Source organism: Lagopus muta, chromosome Z (assembly GCF_023343835.1).
Source record: "Lagopus muta isolate bLagMut1 chromosome Z, bLagMut1 primary, whole genome shotgun sequence".
Taxonomy (NCBI): Eukaryota; Metazoa; Chordata; class Aves; order Galliformes; family Phasianidae; genus Lagopus; species Lagopus muta.
In genome coordinates this window covers 9,591,212-9,606,215 of record NC_064472.1, presented here as the reverse complement: position 1 = coordinate 9,606,215, position 15,004 = coordinate 9,591,212, and the positions used below count along the sequence as shown (strand labels likewise).

At 43.0% G+C, this 15,004-nt stretch overlaps 1 protein-coding gene across 4 annotated transcripts in view; it reads right to left on the bottom strand.

The window, feature by feature from the left end:
• UNC13B (unc-13 homolog B) overlaps positions 1–15,004 on the bottom strand; it is a 206,076-nt gene that overhangs the window by 177,198 nt on the left and 13,874 nt on the right. For all 4 annotated transcript variants that reach the window (XM_048930940.1, XM_048930942.1, XM_048930943.1 and 1 more), the window contains exons 2-3: positions 5,324–5,353; positions 3,743–3,842 (exon numbers count right to left, since the gene is read on the bottom strand). In XM_048930940.1, the coding sequence (XP_048786897.1) occupies positions 3,743–3,842; positions 5,324–5,353 (130 nt within the window). The remainder of the gene's footprint in view (positions 1–3,742; positions 3,843–5,323; positions 5,354–15,004) is intronic.

Here is a 15,004-nt window from a genome sequence, read left to right as displayed (position 1 = left end):
ATTACCTATCTCTGAACCTACCACATGCCAGGATTATCAGTCCCAAACACTGCAATAGCTGCATCAGCAGCACTATCTCTTGCACAGAGCTCTTTTACTTTGTTCCTCTGTGTGGTACAAGGCTTTGAGCTATGTACATCAGCAACACACTGCAAACCAGATAAGCAACCAGTAAGTGCTAAGTTCTCTGAAATGCTGTCTTTACTCTCAGTGAGCTGAGGATGCATCTCAAATTCTTTTTCCCCCATGCCTTCTAACATTAATGCCTCCCTTTCTCATGACAATTTATAACATGCCTGCTTAAGAAAAGTACAACAAATGCACAGCCTGAATGGTAAAAGGAATGTACTGAAAACTGTTCATACAGCATCCAGCATCATCTCACTTACGGACAAAGGTTACAGTTCCTCCTTTGAACTCAGGATTTCTCTTCACGCAACCGTCAATTCCTAAAGTAGGCATCACCAGCACAAAGTGCTGCTGCCTGCTGTCTTTCTGTCCAGCCAAATGCAGTTAAGTTTAAAAAAGGAAGCTTCAAGCATGCTAACTGCCATGTTTAATAGACTGTCATCTTGGACAAAGAAAGAACCGCTGCAAATCTTAGCTTTATCCCAGAGACTCCTCACAACAAGAGACTATTTTGTCTGTAAGACTGCTCAGGGAGCTGGCGAAGTCCCCCTCCCCGGGTGTGTGTAAGTGAGGCACTAAAGGACCTGGTTTACTGATGGGACTCAGGCTGATGTTTGGACTGCTGATCACGGAGATCTTTTCCAATCTAAATGGCTCAGTGGTTCTAAGTTTGGGTACGGTTACTCGGTACAGCCAAGCTAATGACCAACGACCTGTGTGGTCACTGCTCTGCCTTCACGCTGCCTGCCCGCTGGGAAAATGACATTTATCTCGCTGCACAGACAAGCCTAAAGTAACAAAAATCACAGATTTTCTGTTGGCAGCATCAGTGTGAAGCCACAAAGGGAAGGAAAATTGACTAGATTTCCAGGCATACTGTAAAATCACATTCTTTGCTTCAATATATACTGACAGAATAACATATTAACCAGGTTTCTTTACAAAGCTACAAAGAATAGGATACTAGATTAAAGAAAAAACAACGATTTTCAGTACAATGGTCTTGACTGCCTTTGACCGTGTCTCCCTTTCTCCACCTTCTGGTTAGATACAGAAAAGCTTCGAAGAACAAAAGAGCTGAGATTTTAATTTGATGTTCCTCACTTTCTCTCCCCTGCCCCCATCCAAATTTAAATGAAAGACATTTTAACAGTTTCAGCACTCATTAAACCATTATGTTCTAACATTACAGCTTGCACTTTTGCAACCAAAGGGCTTGTTGCAAACATGCAGCCCATTTAAATCTGCTTCAAAACGTTCCCAAAGAAAATATTGAAGTGCTTTGCTGGTCTGGTAAACAAGCAATTTTCAAACATCTTCAGAGCACCAAACTCTGAACTGTTATTTCTCACAAGGAGTTGGGAACCAAAAGTCATACACAGAAAGTGTCTTCTTAGTTGCACTGTATTCTTTTACTGTTCCTCATAGAAACAGGTAAAGATAGACAGTAAAAGCATCCTTCACACAGGGAAAAGTCATTGTGTTCTAAAATCTTTTCTAACTGCAGGAATAAAAGCAAGCTAATAACCAGTAATACTGGAAAATTGGTATTTTTCCTGGGAGAACTTCATGTATACACCATCATGCAAAACATGCTCACTGCCACCTGCCATGTATTTTTTTTTAAAGAAACACCACACAAACTGCACTGCTTCCTGGCTAAATAAGGGAAGATAATGGTGAGGTAGTTCAGTTAATACTCTGCTTTCATATCCCTTAGCAACTAATTACGCAGTGGCACAATGACCTCACAGCATGCTAAACTCTCAGCTGCAATCTGAGAGTAGTTCCAGGAGCTGTCACAAGGGAAGGAGGAAGAGCAATAATTAGAGCAGTCATCTAGCACAAACAAGTGCCATTCTTAAATCCTTGCTGAGTAGCTTCATGGGTACCTGGACACATCTAAAGATAGTTTCTACCCATAGGCTGAACACAAGCCACAGGAAGAAGTTAGTAGCACAGATACTAGCAGGTGACTTGGCAGACAGATACAGTCCCCTGCTGCCTTACCCTCAGTCCTGCATGGATCATGTTAGTGGCAGCCACAGACTCTGCAGGAACAGAGAATGGTAAAGCTGAGATGATGGTGCAATTCAGGAGCATGTTTCACCAGACACACCAAACTCTTCTTTGAGAAGCACACACCTCAGGTGCTGCTCCAAAAGTGAATGAGGGCCACAAAATAGAAGAGAGAAGAGCATTGCTATGACAGCTACACTCACCTGAGCCAGGCAGACATAAGCTAAAGCTTCCCACTTCAGGCAAGGGACAATAAACTGCTGCTGAGTTGGGTGATATATTTGCTAAGCTCAGTGAGCACCTCTTCCTACACAGGCTATATAAACATCTCATTTCCTCTTAAAACCTGCACAATAGCTGTGTTCTGCACAGACAACCACCACAATTCCCCAGCCTAACAGCAAGTCCATGCCAGTTTAGGGAAAAACACCAACAACCCACTTGAAGTCCAGGATTCAGTAACTTTTGTTCACTTTTTCTTACAAAGCTATAGAAACAGAATTGGATACAATAGGAATGAGCCATTCATTCATAAGAAAAAAAGGAAAAAAAGTAAAAGAAAATAAAAGGCTGTAACTCTGAAAGATACTCTGGGGGAGCTGAACCTGGTTCTGCTCCTCATGGCAGGGACTGACAGCCCCTCCACTTCAAAAGGGGACCTGCAAAGCACTTCCATGGACAGCAGGTTAATGGCAGAAAATGTCAACATGCAAACCTGAGCATGAAGAGCTAAAAAGGCTCACTGGGCAGAGGTCCTGGGTGCACACACAGACCTTAACTGCCCTGACCAGCCTCATCAGGGGGCCTCCACTCACACCTTCTCACAACCCAGAAGCCCCATTTAAGCCCTGCAACAGGCCTTCAGTAAGCTACATAACGTTAAGTAACCTAAGCTGAGTTGCAGATGTGCTCATCTCTGGCTTAGCCACAGCTGCACTCCAGGCCTGCCCTCAGACCTCAGCAGCCCAGATCCAGCATAGACTGACTCCTCATGTCAACCTCAGCCTTGCCACCATGCAGTGGCAATTGCAGGACTACATCTGACCCTGATCACCATTCCAGACATAACCTGAGACTGACTTTCTAACATGCACTCCTTGCTTACCCTTGGAGCTGCCTCCTTACTTTGAGCTTGTCTGATGTCCTGGTCTCACAGCAGAAGCTCACCTGGTCCTTATGACTGCCTTGCTCATATTCTGTGAGTACTGTGGGACTCAGGACTGACTGGTGAGTTCCTGCTCTACCAGCTGTTATACTGCGTTCTGCTTCTGGCTCCTTACCCTCAAAAGAGTAGCCAGCCCCTGCTGCACCCTACCACATAGATCTGAGAACAGGAACCCAGGGAACTTGGTACCATTAAAAGACACAAGCTTCCCCCACCAGTCTAGGGCCCCACAGAAATGATCTCCAGTCTCACCTCTCCCTGAACACAGGTCAGTGTACACAAGAGAAAAGCAAATTACAGAGGTTGTCACCAGTTTGTTTTCACTGATTTAACTACTTACTTCATTTAATGTATCACAAAAGCAGCTTCAAAGAAGTGTCAATGCTTTCACTCCACAGCCATCTCACTACTGCACAGCACAGTACTTACAACATGAAGTCCTGTTCCCAGCATGGTTGGTCACCTCGCACTGCTACTGTTGTGCTCTTCACATTTTGCACTTTCAGGGTCACATAGGTATTGAATTTATCTGGGGAACAAGAGGCAAAAAGTTATCTTCTTCAGTTTACCATTTCATCACACAAGCACAACATTTCAAGGTTTTCAATCCATACACTGCATCCTGGGGGGACAAACCAGAGGGGCTGGAACTTGATCCTTGAAGTCACTTCCAACTCAATCCACACTGTGATACTACGAAGCAGCACGAAGGAATAGGGCCTATCTTGTGGACTGTACAGAGCTAAAATAAACGAGCATGAGGCACTAGTGCCAATCATTCCGTCTCTTCCTTTCTGACCTAACTGTTCTCCTAGTTACTATCTTGTTTTCCATCCATGAGTCCACAAATAAACTTTAAAGATAAGTCAGGGGCTGAAGGAAAAGAGTGATTTATGCTGAGTGTGCTAAAAACGTGTTGCTTAAACCAGCTGACCCGGAAGAACTGTGTTATGCTCATTATTTTTATAAGCCAGGATATGTTTAGATGCTTTGTCTTCTAAATCTGAAGAAAAAACCTGGATGAGTTTTTTTTTCTAGTTCCTATCACCTCTTTGCTAGTAAGACTAAAAGCAGCCAAGCAGACGCACATGAAGTTCGAATATCAGCATCTGAGAATGAACAGAGTTCCCACCTCAGACCTATCTATCAGTTTCATCAAATCTTGAACAAGACTTAAACTAAGTAGCTATAAAGCAGTGTGCAACTTCTAATACTTGGACGTTTTGCTGTGCCCCAATATATGTTAAATCACAGCTCATTTTAATGCTGCCAAAATTCACAATGCTGTGAGCTAGTATAGCACACCTTAGCACCTAGCTTCAAATATCCTGACAGGAACCAGAAGCTCAAGAAGGAATCACTGGAAGATGGATTTCCTCATAGCTATCCACATACTAGTTTGCATCCTCCTGGGAAACTGGGCTTGTTAATGAAGCCATACACTCACGCACTTCCATTTAGCTAAAGTACAAGACAAATACTTTGCAGCTCTGAGCACTGCTCTTGGTTGGAAAAAGGCTAAGCTACTTCCACTTCCACTATGTCCACTTCCACTGTGTATATCCAGCTTTTCTTCCCTAGAAAAAAACGTAGGTTTGTGTACACACAGCTACTGACATGACATGGAATGTGGGCAAGGAGACAGCCACAGAACATGCACAAGCCAGAGAACTGGAAAGCTTTCACATATAACCTAAGAGCTACTGTCCAGGAGAATACAACTGAACAAATACAATGGACGGAGTGGGAAGAGGTGACCTTAGAGGAAACCTTTCTTCACCCATAGCCTGTGCAGGTCAGGTGAGCAGGTGGAGATTTCTCAATACTGTGATGCAGCTCAGGCTTTCTCCTAACTCAGGCTGTCTGGACTCCTGAGGTAGCTTTTGTCTCTCATAAGAGAGCACAGAGCAGTAAAAAAAAAAAAGCAGAGTAAAACGGGATACAGCAGTGTGAACAGAACCCACTCCTGCTACATACAAGACTGATCAGAACAAGCAGAGCACCTCTTACCTGGAGGTCCTTGCAGTTTAGCTTTTTTTACTGTAAGGAGAAAAAAAAAGAAGAAAAGGAGTCTGTTAGTGATTTTGCCCTCTTATGGTCCCGTTTGAGTGACAGAGTATCAAAAGACATCACATTAACTTGAGAACACTGCATAACAGAGGCTTGGAAGCCAATGATCCGTACACTTCTTCTGTTTAACAGATCTGATGACCTGGTAACATAGCTTCCTCTGTACCCTATTTCACCTTTCAAAAACAAAACATAGGATTACGGTTTGAAAAGCAATTGGATATGGCTTATGCACAGTTGACACGGAGGAAGGAAGGGATGCCATTCAGAGGGATCTCAACTGGCTTGAAAGGTGGGCTTAGCTGAACCTAACAAGGTTCAATACAGCAAAGTGCAAGGTCTTGCTCTTGGGCCGGAGGAGTCCCAGGCATCCACACAGACTGGAAGGAGCAGTCCTTGACAGCAGTCCTGCAGAGCAGGACCTGGGGGTCCTGATGGATGAAAAGCTTAACATGAGCCAGCAGTGTGCTCTTGCAGCTCAGAAAGCAGATGGTGTCCTGGGCTCCATCAGGAGAGGGTTAGAACACAAAACAGCACTGGTTTCTCATACTGAATGGAGAAGGTCTACGTTTACCTAGGGAATATTGTGTTTACAGTTCTGTTTTGAAAGCTCACATCCTCACTGGTATTGCTAAGCAAAAGCACTAAGATGAGACATCTCTAGGCACCAGCTAGTTTTCATAGTGGAAAATTAAAGCTAAGAAACATACTTAACCTAGAAAAGAAGATACACTTGAGTGGCAAAAAGGAGAGTTAAAGAGGTAGTCAACTTTCCTCCAAAAAAAAAAAAAAAAAAAAAAAAAAAAAAAAAAAAAACCATCCAACACACACAGCAAAACTTTGCTGAGTCTCACTTCCAAGAAAAATATAGGGGGTTGAAAGGGAAAGCAGGGAAGAAGGGGAAAAAGATGTTACACAATTACAAGAACAGAGCTGCAGTAGGGTATGTTGATGAAGAACACTCTCACTATTTGATAAATTTTGCTTTGCCAATAGATGTTTGCAAGAAGGAAATGCTGTACCAATAACAGTATGAGAATCATTTAAAATAAACTTTTCAAGAGCTGTAGTTTTCAACTAGACTGCAAGGCCTGCAAGCCTTAGGTCCAAAACAGAGGCCCATTCTCTCCCAGTTTCAGAGCCTGAAGCATTCCTGATGCTAAAGCTAACGGTGCATGCAAAACACGCAGTGCTGGTGGCTGATGGAAGATGCAGATACCTTTTTAATCTCCAAATTAATCTGTCTTACCTCAGAGACGTGGGGAGGGCAATCTGCTCACTTCCATAGGTGCCTTTGAATATCATACAAAATTAGACAGTAAATACTGCCTTGGAGCAAGCAGCCACCTGCTTATCTCCTCTCCTTGGAGAAAGGCAGGAGACAAGGAAAGAAGTGCATGTGCTGGAGGAAAGGGAAAAGGGAGAAAGAGAGGGACCTGCAGTAAGCTTCAGCCAGTTTCTCTCTTGAGGAAACAAGTTCCAAGGTTGTTTGCAGGGAAGTGGAAGCACACGCTGTAGCATATTTCACACACAAAAAAGGGATTCAGCCTCTAGACACAGAGATGGACACAGCCTCTGCAGCTAAGATAGGTGCTATCTGTAGAGGATGATTCTTGATATTTAAGATGTTCATTTGGCAGCCTGCACAGAACAAATCACACTGTCAGCTCAGAGGTATGGCTTATCTATAAGAGCAGTCACAGACCTGGGCATTTCATCTGCACTGGCAACTCGTCTGTGAGTTTACATAACATGTCCAAAAAGCTCCCAAGAAGAACGACTTGAAGTGTTTTTATTCTGTTAGCCCAATGAAAAGCATTTCCCAGGCGTTGTGTGAAAACCGCAGCACAGGTGCAGCTCACACAGCACAACCGTTTCACTGGCTTGAAGGATGTTTCTGAACCCATACCAGCTCATACGGAGCTTCTATATGCCAAGCGACCAAGAAATGGCACAATGGAGCAAAAAGCATATGAAGAAACCTGACACATCAGCAGTTAAACACTCAGTGTCACAGCAGAGGCTAAAAACTCACTGTTGTCCTGATGGCTCAGCAGAAGGAGGGCAGATAGCAATCAAGCCATACAAAACAGTAACTTCTATAAAATAAAACAAAGGTAGCCATCCAAAGCACTCAGCAGTACCAAGTTTTATAGATACAGTTATTTCTGTACTGCCACAACGGAAGGCTGAAGGTGAAGTTTTTAAGTGAAAGATCTAAATTAGGGATGTCCTGACTTACTCATCCCACTTACCACAGGCACTCTGAGATTGGAGAAATAATATCTGTAAACAAATGGGAGATGTTAAATCCCGTTTGGCTTCAAATGGCTGCTCTGAGCAAACTCAGGAAGCCCGGCCAATCACAGGCAAGTCTGCCTACACCACTGCTACACGGGAAGAACAGCTATGGGAAACAAAAACGAGAGTAAGTCAGAAGGGAAGGAGTCCATAGCTTTGCACTGTCATGTGTGAGCACTGCATTAGGGAGATGCAGAGATGCACCTGCTCTCACTGTGCAAGGAAACATTCATTTAATTGCAGAGGGAAAAATGAAAGACTGGCATATCTGACATACACTGCACCTTAATTTATGGTGTACTGGTAAAAGCTATTAGACTGTACACAGGTTACTTTAAAATAACTGGATGCACATTAGACAAATAGATGGAAAAATATACTAAAAAAAAATTTAAAAAGCAAAGAAAATTGGTGTAAGCATTCAGTTCATACAAATAATTTTCCTTGGAGATCCTTCACCATTATGGTGCTTCTATACAGACAAGAAAACATTCAAATCAAAGTCCAGTCTGTGACACTTCATGAAAAGCGAGAATAAGTAAATAAACCAGGTTTCCACAGTCTGCAATTGTCCATGTGCTACAAAAGGCTGGAGAATAAAAAAGACTCTTGAAAGACTAGGAAAGATAAAACACAAGATGGCAGAAAAGGTTTAAAATCATTGTGGGGGTTTGGAGGTGGAATAGAACAGTAGAACATACGTTAATGTTACAGTTCAATTTCACAGAGAAATTCTTACAGTCCACTCTACTATCTGAAAGGTATTTTTCTGACTAGGTGCACCATATATCAGCCAGCGAATTAGAATTAAGCATGCCAAATTACTGTCAGGTTCAGACAATGCCTTTAACGAAGCTTCTGAATGGGAACATGCTCACTTTCACATAAAGGGAACGTGGCTGTTCTGAACAGCCGCGGATTCGATCTCACCTTTAACATTTGCTTGCAATTCAGAGGGATGCAGACACAGGGAGTGCCTCAGCAGATGGCCAAAAGATTACATCCCCACTAAATCTAGCACATGACTTACCAGCTGGTCACTCACCACTCTACAACAAAATCCACATCCTTACACAGAGGCCAATAACGTGCCATGGATGGGCTGAGGGAGGAGAGAGAAGAATGGAAGGATGTGGTTTAATTAGTCCTCATAAAAAGAAAAGCAGTGCTTGAAAGCAGAGCATTCAAAATGCATTTTCATGATCAGCAATTTGACAAATAGTTTCCTTTTCCATGCGAGACATGAGAGCAAGCTTACTGTGCTTTTGAGAGCAGGCCATGTAATCTAACTTCTGCTGTAGCTGTTTCCAGTCAAACAGCAGTATTGACGTTATCATTTCCATTTCCCTCTGTGCTTTTCTCACCTTTCACAGGCGCTCAGACTTCAGTGCACAGCATTATGCAGCACCAGGTGCAAAGGTTGCTTAGACAAGAACAAGACCACAGCAAAAGGCTCAAGCTATCCAAGACTGAGTCACCACACCAAAATCATCGCCTGCGCGCCCTTACAGCATGCACAGAGAACAGAGGGAATCCTGCTTGGCAAAGCAGCTCTCTAGGCCTAGAGATCTGTTACATTTATATCAGCTATAATGAGCTTTTCGTAGCAAGTTTTGTTGTCTGAACCCTGGATCAACTGCTCTAGCACATGCAAGCATAATAGGGTCAGAAACTCAACACCTCCTGCACACTTCTTGAAAGCTGTTTATGGACCCCTCAGAGGCCAGTAAGTGGCGCAATACTGGCACATCTGCCAAGGGCTGCTCTGCCATGAGGATGCCACAGGTACTTTTCCCTCCCCAGGAAATCCAATGTTTTCCATGCACAAACCCTACATGTCCTCACCTCCTTTTTTTCTCTCCCACTACCTGAATCACAAAAGATGCTCTGAGCTGGAGGGAGCAGAAGCCTTGCAGTGATCTTGACCCATGATTTTAACTCAGTCACTGTTCCCTATAAAAGCCCTGCAGCACCAAAGGTATGCTGTTAAACACAACTGCACATCCAACAGCAAAACAGCAGTACTGACTGTACCACGAAATCCTTCTCACTCCTTTGCAGCTCTGAAATGGAAAGAGCTGCATGAAACAGCAGCTTATTGGTTTCCCAAGCCTTTTACACCAATTCAGCATGGTGCAACCACATTGCCATTTCAAGCCTGAGACACGTTCAAAAAGATATGTTTCACTGTACTCACACACACTCAGAACAGCACTATGTATAGAAGGAAAAGACCTTCCTGAACAAGCTCAGGGGAAAAATAACTGCACAGGAGCTGCCAGGAACATACCTGGGCTCAGCAGCAGCCTCCTTCATAGGCAAGAGCAAAGCGTACTCAGAGCTCGTCCCCTGTACACACAGCACTGCTGAGTTAAAGTGATCAGTGCAACCGAGACATTACTTCAACTATATGGACACATAAGAGACTTAAGTCATGCTTATTACATTATGCTTTGTCTTTCTGCCAAGGAAAACAAACCATTGGTTTACATACAGCCATTGTTCTGCTGAACCAGTGAGGAGAGTGCTTTACATATGACCTTCAAGAATGACGTGTTGGAAACACAGTGGGTACCTCTGTGGACCAACAGATGTAACAGCTGAGATCACATGCAAATAAATGGAGGATAACGTTATGCTATAGCATGATTTGAAGGGAGGGCTGGGCTGACCAGAGAGCTAGTCAGCAGAAAAAAGAAGAACCACTACAAAACGCCACTTTACTTGCAGAGAGCAGGGATCCAGAACAGATTTCCTTCAGTACCAGGAAGACTAGCACCCAGAGACACATTTTTCTGATTTAATGCTCAAATCCTTCAAACAGCTATCACCTGTTTGAGTGCAACAGTTCAGGGAAAATCTGGATGGCCTTGGCAGCAACCCACCTGAACCACTACGTTTTTCTCAACTGTAGTCCAGAATAAATGGAGTGGATGAGAGTATCGATTTTTAATGAAAAGAAATCAAGAAATAAACACTTTAAAATTACAAGTCCTGTCCATGCAACAAAGAGCTTTCTTTAATTTGACCACTATAAATGCCCACAGGACAACCTGCCTCATCTTTCTCCAGGCTCCGGGAATCATGCCAAACTAGAGGAAGCTAAGCTCCTTTCAGCAACCATCTACACCTAAAAATCGACTGCTTTCATTCTTGGATTCCCTCAGAGGGGAAGGAAAGCTTCTACTCTCTTTCCTGTGGTAGCAAATTGACCTACCCAAGGGATTTCCGTTTTGCCAGATGTCTTGACATTGAATTATACTCCCTCTTAATTCACATCAATTAGCATTTTCCTGCTTCAGATGATCTGCAAATTCATTACCCTGTCCACAGACACACAAAGCTACTAGGTTTATTTGATTTACAATACAATTTCCAACAATGCTTCCTAAAAGACACCCTTTCAGTCCACAGGACAGTGACTTATAGCAGCTGGGACACAGCTGACTCCTTGGAAGGGTTTTCCAGATTCCTCTGGCACATAACATTAACTCCATTTCAACTTCAGTACTTTGCAGACTGCAAACCCAGAAAGCACTACATAAAGTACGCACCCCAGTGAACATCTAGATAACCCAACTTCACTGGCTACTCCCCTTCTGCATTTGTCTATTCTTTGCTAGTTTAACATCCAGCGGTGCCTGCAAGCCCACGAACCCACAGGCAGACAGCGTTCTCCTTGTCTGCCTCCCTCCACAGCTTGGACACCTCACACCTTGGGCCTGACAGCTATTTCCAGTGGGGAAGGGATACTGCAACTCCTTCTGTTTGGTTTGGCTCATTAAACCTCACCCCATCACTTTTTTCTTTGCAGAATTTTCGCTGCCCTGAGCTCTTCATCTGTACAGGAAGAACTTTGGTGGGCAAAGTACTGAAATCCATCAAGAAAAAGCAAATTTTGTTATACGCAGTAGGTATATATCACTGTCTTGTCTAAACCTGCTCTATTACTGCCATGGCTCATGGACATCAGAGTGGCATAGCACACCAGTAGTCCATCTGGAACATTCTCAAGAATTTGGAGAGAGAACAGAACAGCAGGATGGTCAATCTATGGAAAAAGCAAACTCACATTTGGTATATCAAAATTTGATATTATATATAATATCGATGTGTCAATATACAATTGATATTATGTATCAAAACATCTGGCTATTCTGTTCCATACCCAGCCTGATCATTGCGGTGAACCACGTAATTTCACATCTCCTACAGATTGATGCTTTTCAGCTCATCTTTTGCACAAAACCTGATAGCTATAAGCAGTACAGCTCTGTCCACATCAGTTTTATAAGGCTCCACTTCTTCCATCCGTGTACGAAAGTTACCCAGTAACTGCAGCAGAACACATCAAAACCCCTTCTGACAGCTGCAAACACTCCAACAAAAAGCAGATTAACAAGGTACACATGAAATAAAGAACCAGCTTTGTAGACCCTTTCCACAAAGGGTATTTTTCCACCTTTCTCTTTTTTGTTTTCTCCTTCTCAGCTTTTTTAAACAAAACTCAACTCCCACTAGCAAAAGCAGCCTTCTATTACAAGACCATACTTCCCCAAAAGACATTTCCTGCAAAAGAAAGGTGACAATTCAGCTTATTTTCTACAGTTGTTTAATGCAGTAGGCAGTTAATATATGTAGGCTTCTAACTCTCAATGACAAAATTGACTCAGACAGTTGGAGAGACACCTGGATCTTACTTACAGGTTAATCTGTTACCACATTTGGTTTGACACACTGACTTCACAACACAGGGTTTTGTGCCCATAAACTGTAGAGTTTCATATGCGCTCTTGCTTGTTGCTTAGCTCAAGAACTCACCTACCTGAAATACTCCTTGAACAATCTCAGTAACAGAAATTCAAAAACATGGAAGGCATTTCTAGAAACGTATCAAAGAACAGCAATTTTTATATGTTTATATATATATATATATACACACACACACACACACACACAAAAAGTGCTACATGCTGAGGCAATTGCAATTGTGAATGAAGAGTTAAGATAAAAGTAAAACCAATACTTCAATTAAAAAAAAAAAAAAAGCCAAAAAAAAAACCCCAACCTTGAGATCAAAAGCATCTAACTGGAAGAACAGGGAAAATGAAATGAAAACTACGCATGTAACTTGTAGAAAGCAGCTGTGACAACTATCAAAACGTAAGAGGGAAACTAAAAGGTCTGCAATCTGCAAGTGATTCCTTCCCACACATGAAAACAGACATCAGACTGCTCTGCTAGGATCCCCACTCCAGTGCTGCTCAGCAAAACTACTGAGCTGCTGGGTTGTTTTGCTACTTGTTTAGAAGATATTTTAAGTGGAGCAACTGGTCCTGGACAAGTTCACAGAAAGGAAGAAAGGAGTAATAAAATAGCAAACACCAAGACTAAAAAACTAGCACAGAGCAGGATCTGCACCAGTAAACTATGACCAACACACCACGACCACTAAGGACAAAAGCCATTCTGCTTCAAGTGTTCAAAAGACTCATGTATTTTAAAAATATGCTTATCATTTTACCCAATAAATCCCCGAGGATCTTACCAACAAAATGCTTAAAACGCTGATAAGCTTTTTTTAAACCATAGCTTAAATAATTTTTGCGTTGTGCATTAGTATTTAGTGAAACTCCTGCTTTGCAGCAAGGAAGCTGCAAGAAGTTGACTTACAGCTGACCTCAGAATGAGCTTCCTGAAAGTCAGAAGGAAGCATTCAATTGATTTCAGATAAACAGCAGCGGAAAGGAGCTTGACAACATTGTTTCTCCTATCTACCTAAAAAGCAAGTACTCGGGAGCCACAAAAAGACTGGAGACAGATGGCAGGAAGCAGAGAAGAAAGTAGAGGATGCAATGAAGAAAGTAGAGGATGCAATTCTTGAACTTTACAACACCCCTAAGAGATCAGTGCTGCTGGTGAATCCAACGCTTCAACAATCTACAAAATATCTTCTAGTTTTCACATGAAATGCAGTTAGAAACAAAAAAGGTGTAGAAGCTTCCAGTTCTAGGCTGCTGGTGTAGTTGTGCTATTATGCAGGAGAGGGGAGGAGGCAAAAACTTAAGGGGAATTCCCAAAGTCAGGTGAAACAGGTCACTGCTGAACTCTTCCACAATACAGGGCTACCCATCTCCTTTTCTCCTGCCAGCATGGTCCCACTGTTCAGCTGGTAGACCATCAGGCACAGGAGACTTCCTCACCAAGCAGCAATAAGACCAACAGCAGAGCCTCAAGTCACCATGCACGTAAGAAGAATCATAAGCCATCTTCTGTCGGCTGTGGGAACTGCTGCAATGACAGCTTCATGGTGCCCAGGCAAAAGATCTTCCCACTAGAAACACATCTCATTACCCATTCCTAAAGGCTGGTCAAAAACCAGTTTTCAGGTTTCCTGAAAATTTCCAGTAAGATCCAGGTTTCCAGTTGTCATCATCTTCTGTGATGGAGAGGCAGATCCACAAAAGTTTTGCCAAGTTTAAACACTGCTCTCCTGAGAACCCTTTACATCATCACTCACCTCTCCAGCTTCTCTGACAATAACACTCATCTCAGTGCAGGCTGACAAACTAATTCTAGCAAGTGGAGAGAGACCATACTCAGATGCTTAGTTAGAAGTGTGTTTTACAACTCCAGATTCTGAGGGGGTTCCAAGCAGGGTTCAGTCCCTTACTGCTGCAGTCCCTGCTTCTCTGGAGTGGGTACACACACACACTGGTTGGCTGTGTAATCCCTCCTAGTTTTGGGCAGGCTTAGCATCACCTCTGACTGGATCATTTGTGTTTTCTTCAAGAATAGAGAAAACACACACCAAAGTTTTGTTACGTCACAATTAACAAATCAAGAGATGTTTTTGTCCAGTGTTTGCCTGGGGTAGAGAAAGAAGCAAAGGATGGTGATCAAGAAACATTTGATCCTATTTCTGCAAGCAGACATATTCTGAACAAGACAGCAACAGAGGGTATAGCCAACACCTCTGATTCTGTACAGATGTAACGTCCAAACACTAAAGCCAGCTGCTGAAAACCACAGCTAGGTGAAATCCTCTATCATTTATTTCTTCCTTCCTTGGCCAACCAACACACATGCACGTTGCAGAAGATTCCCTGGAGTTTCTGCTCAGCAGCTGCTTTGAACTGAGCAGTGAGGACAGGAACAAAATCTCTTACTCAAAGCACAGAGATTATGGAGAGGTTAATCCTCCTGACGCTGGCAACACAGACAGCTCTGTCAGGTGACCTGGTTCCCCGACAAAGAGGTGAACTAAACAGGAATCCGAGCTGCCTCCTCTCTCCAGTATTCTGCTGCAGCTAGTATTTT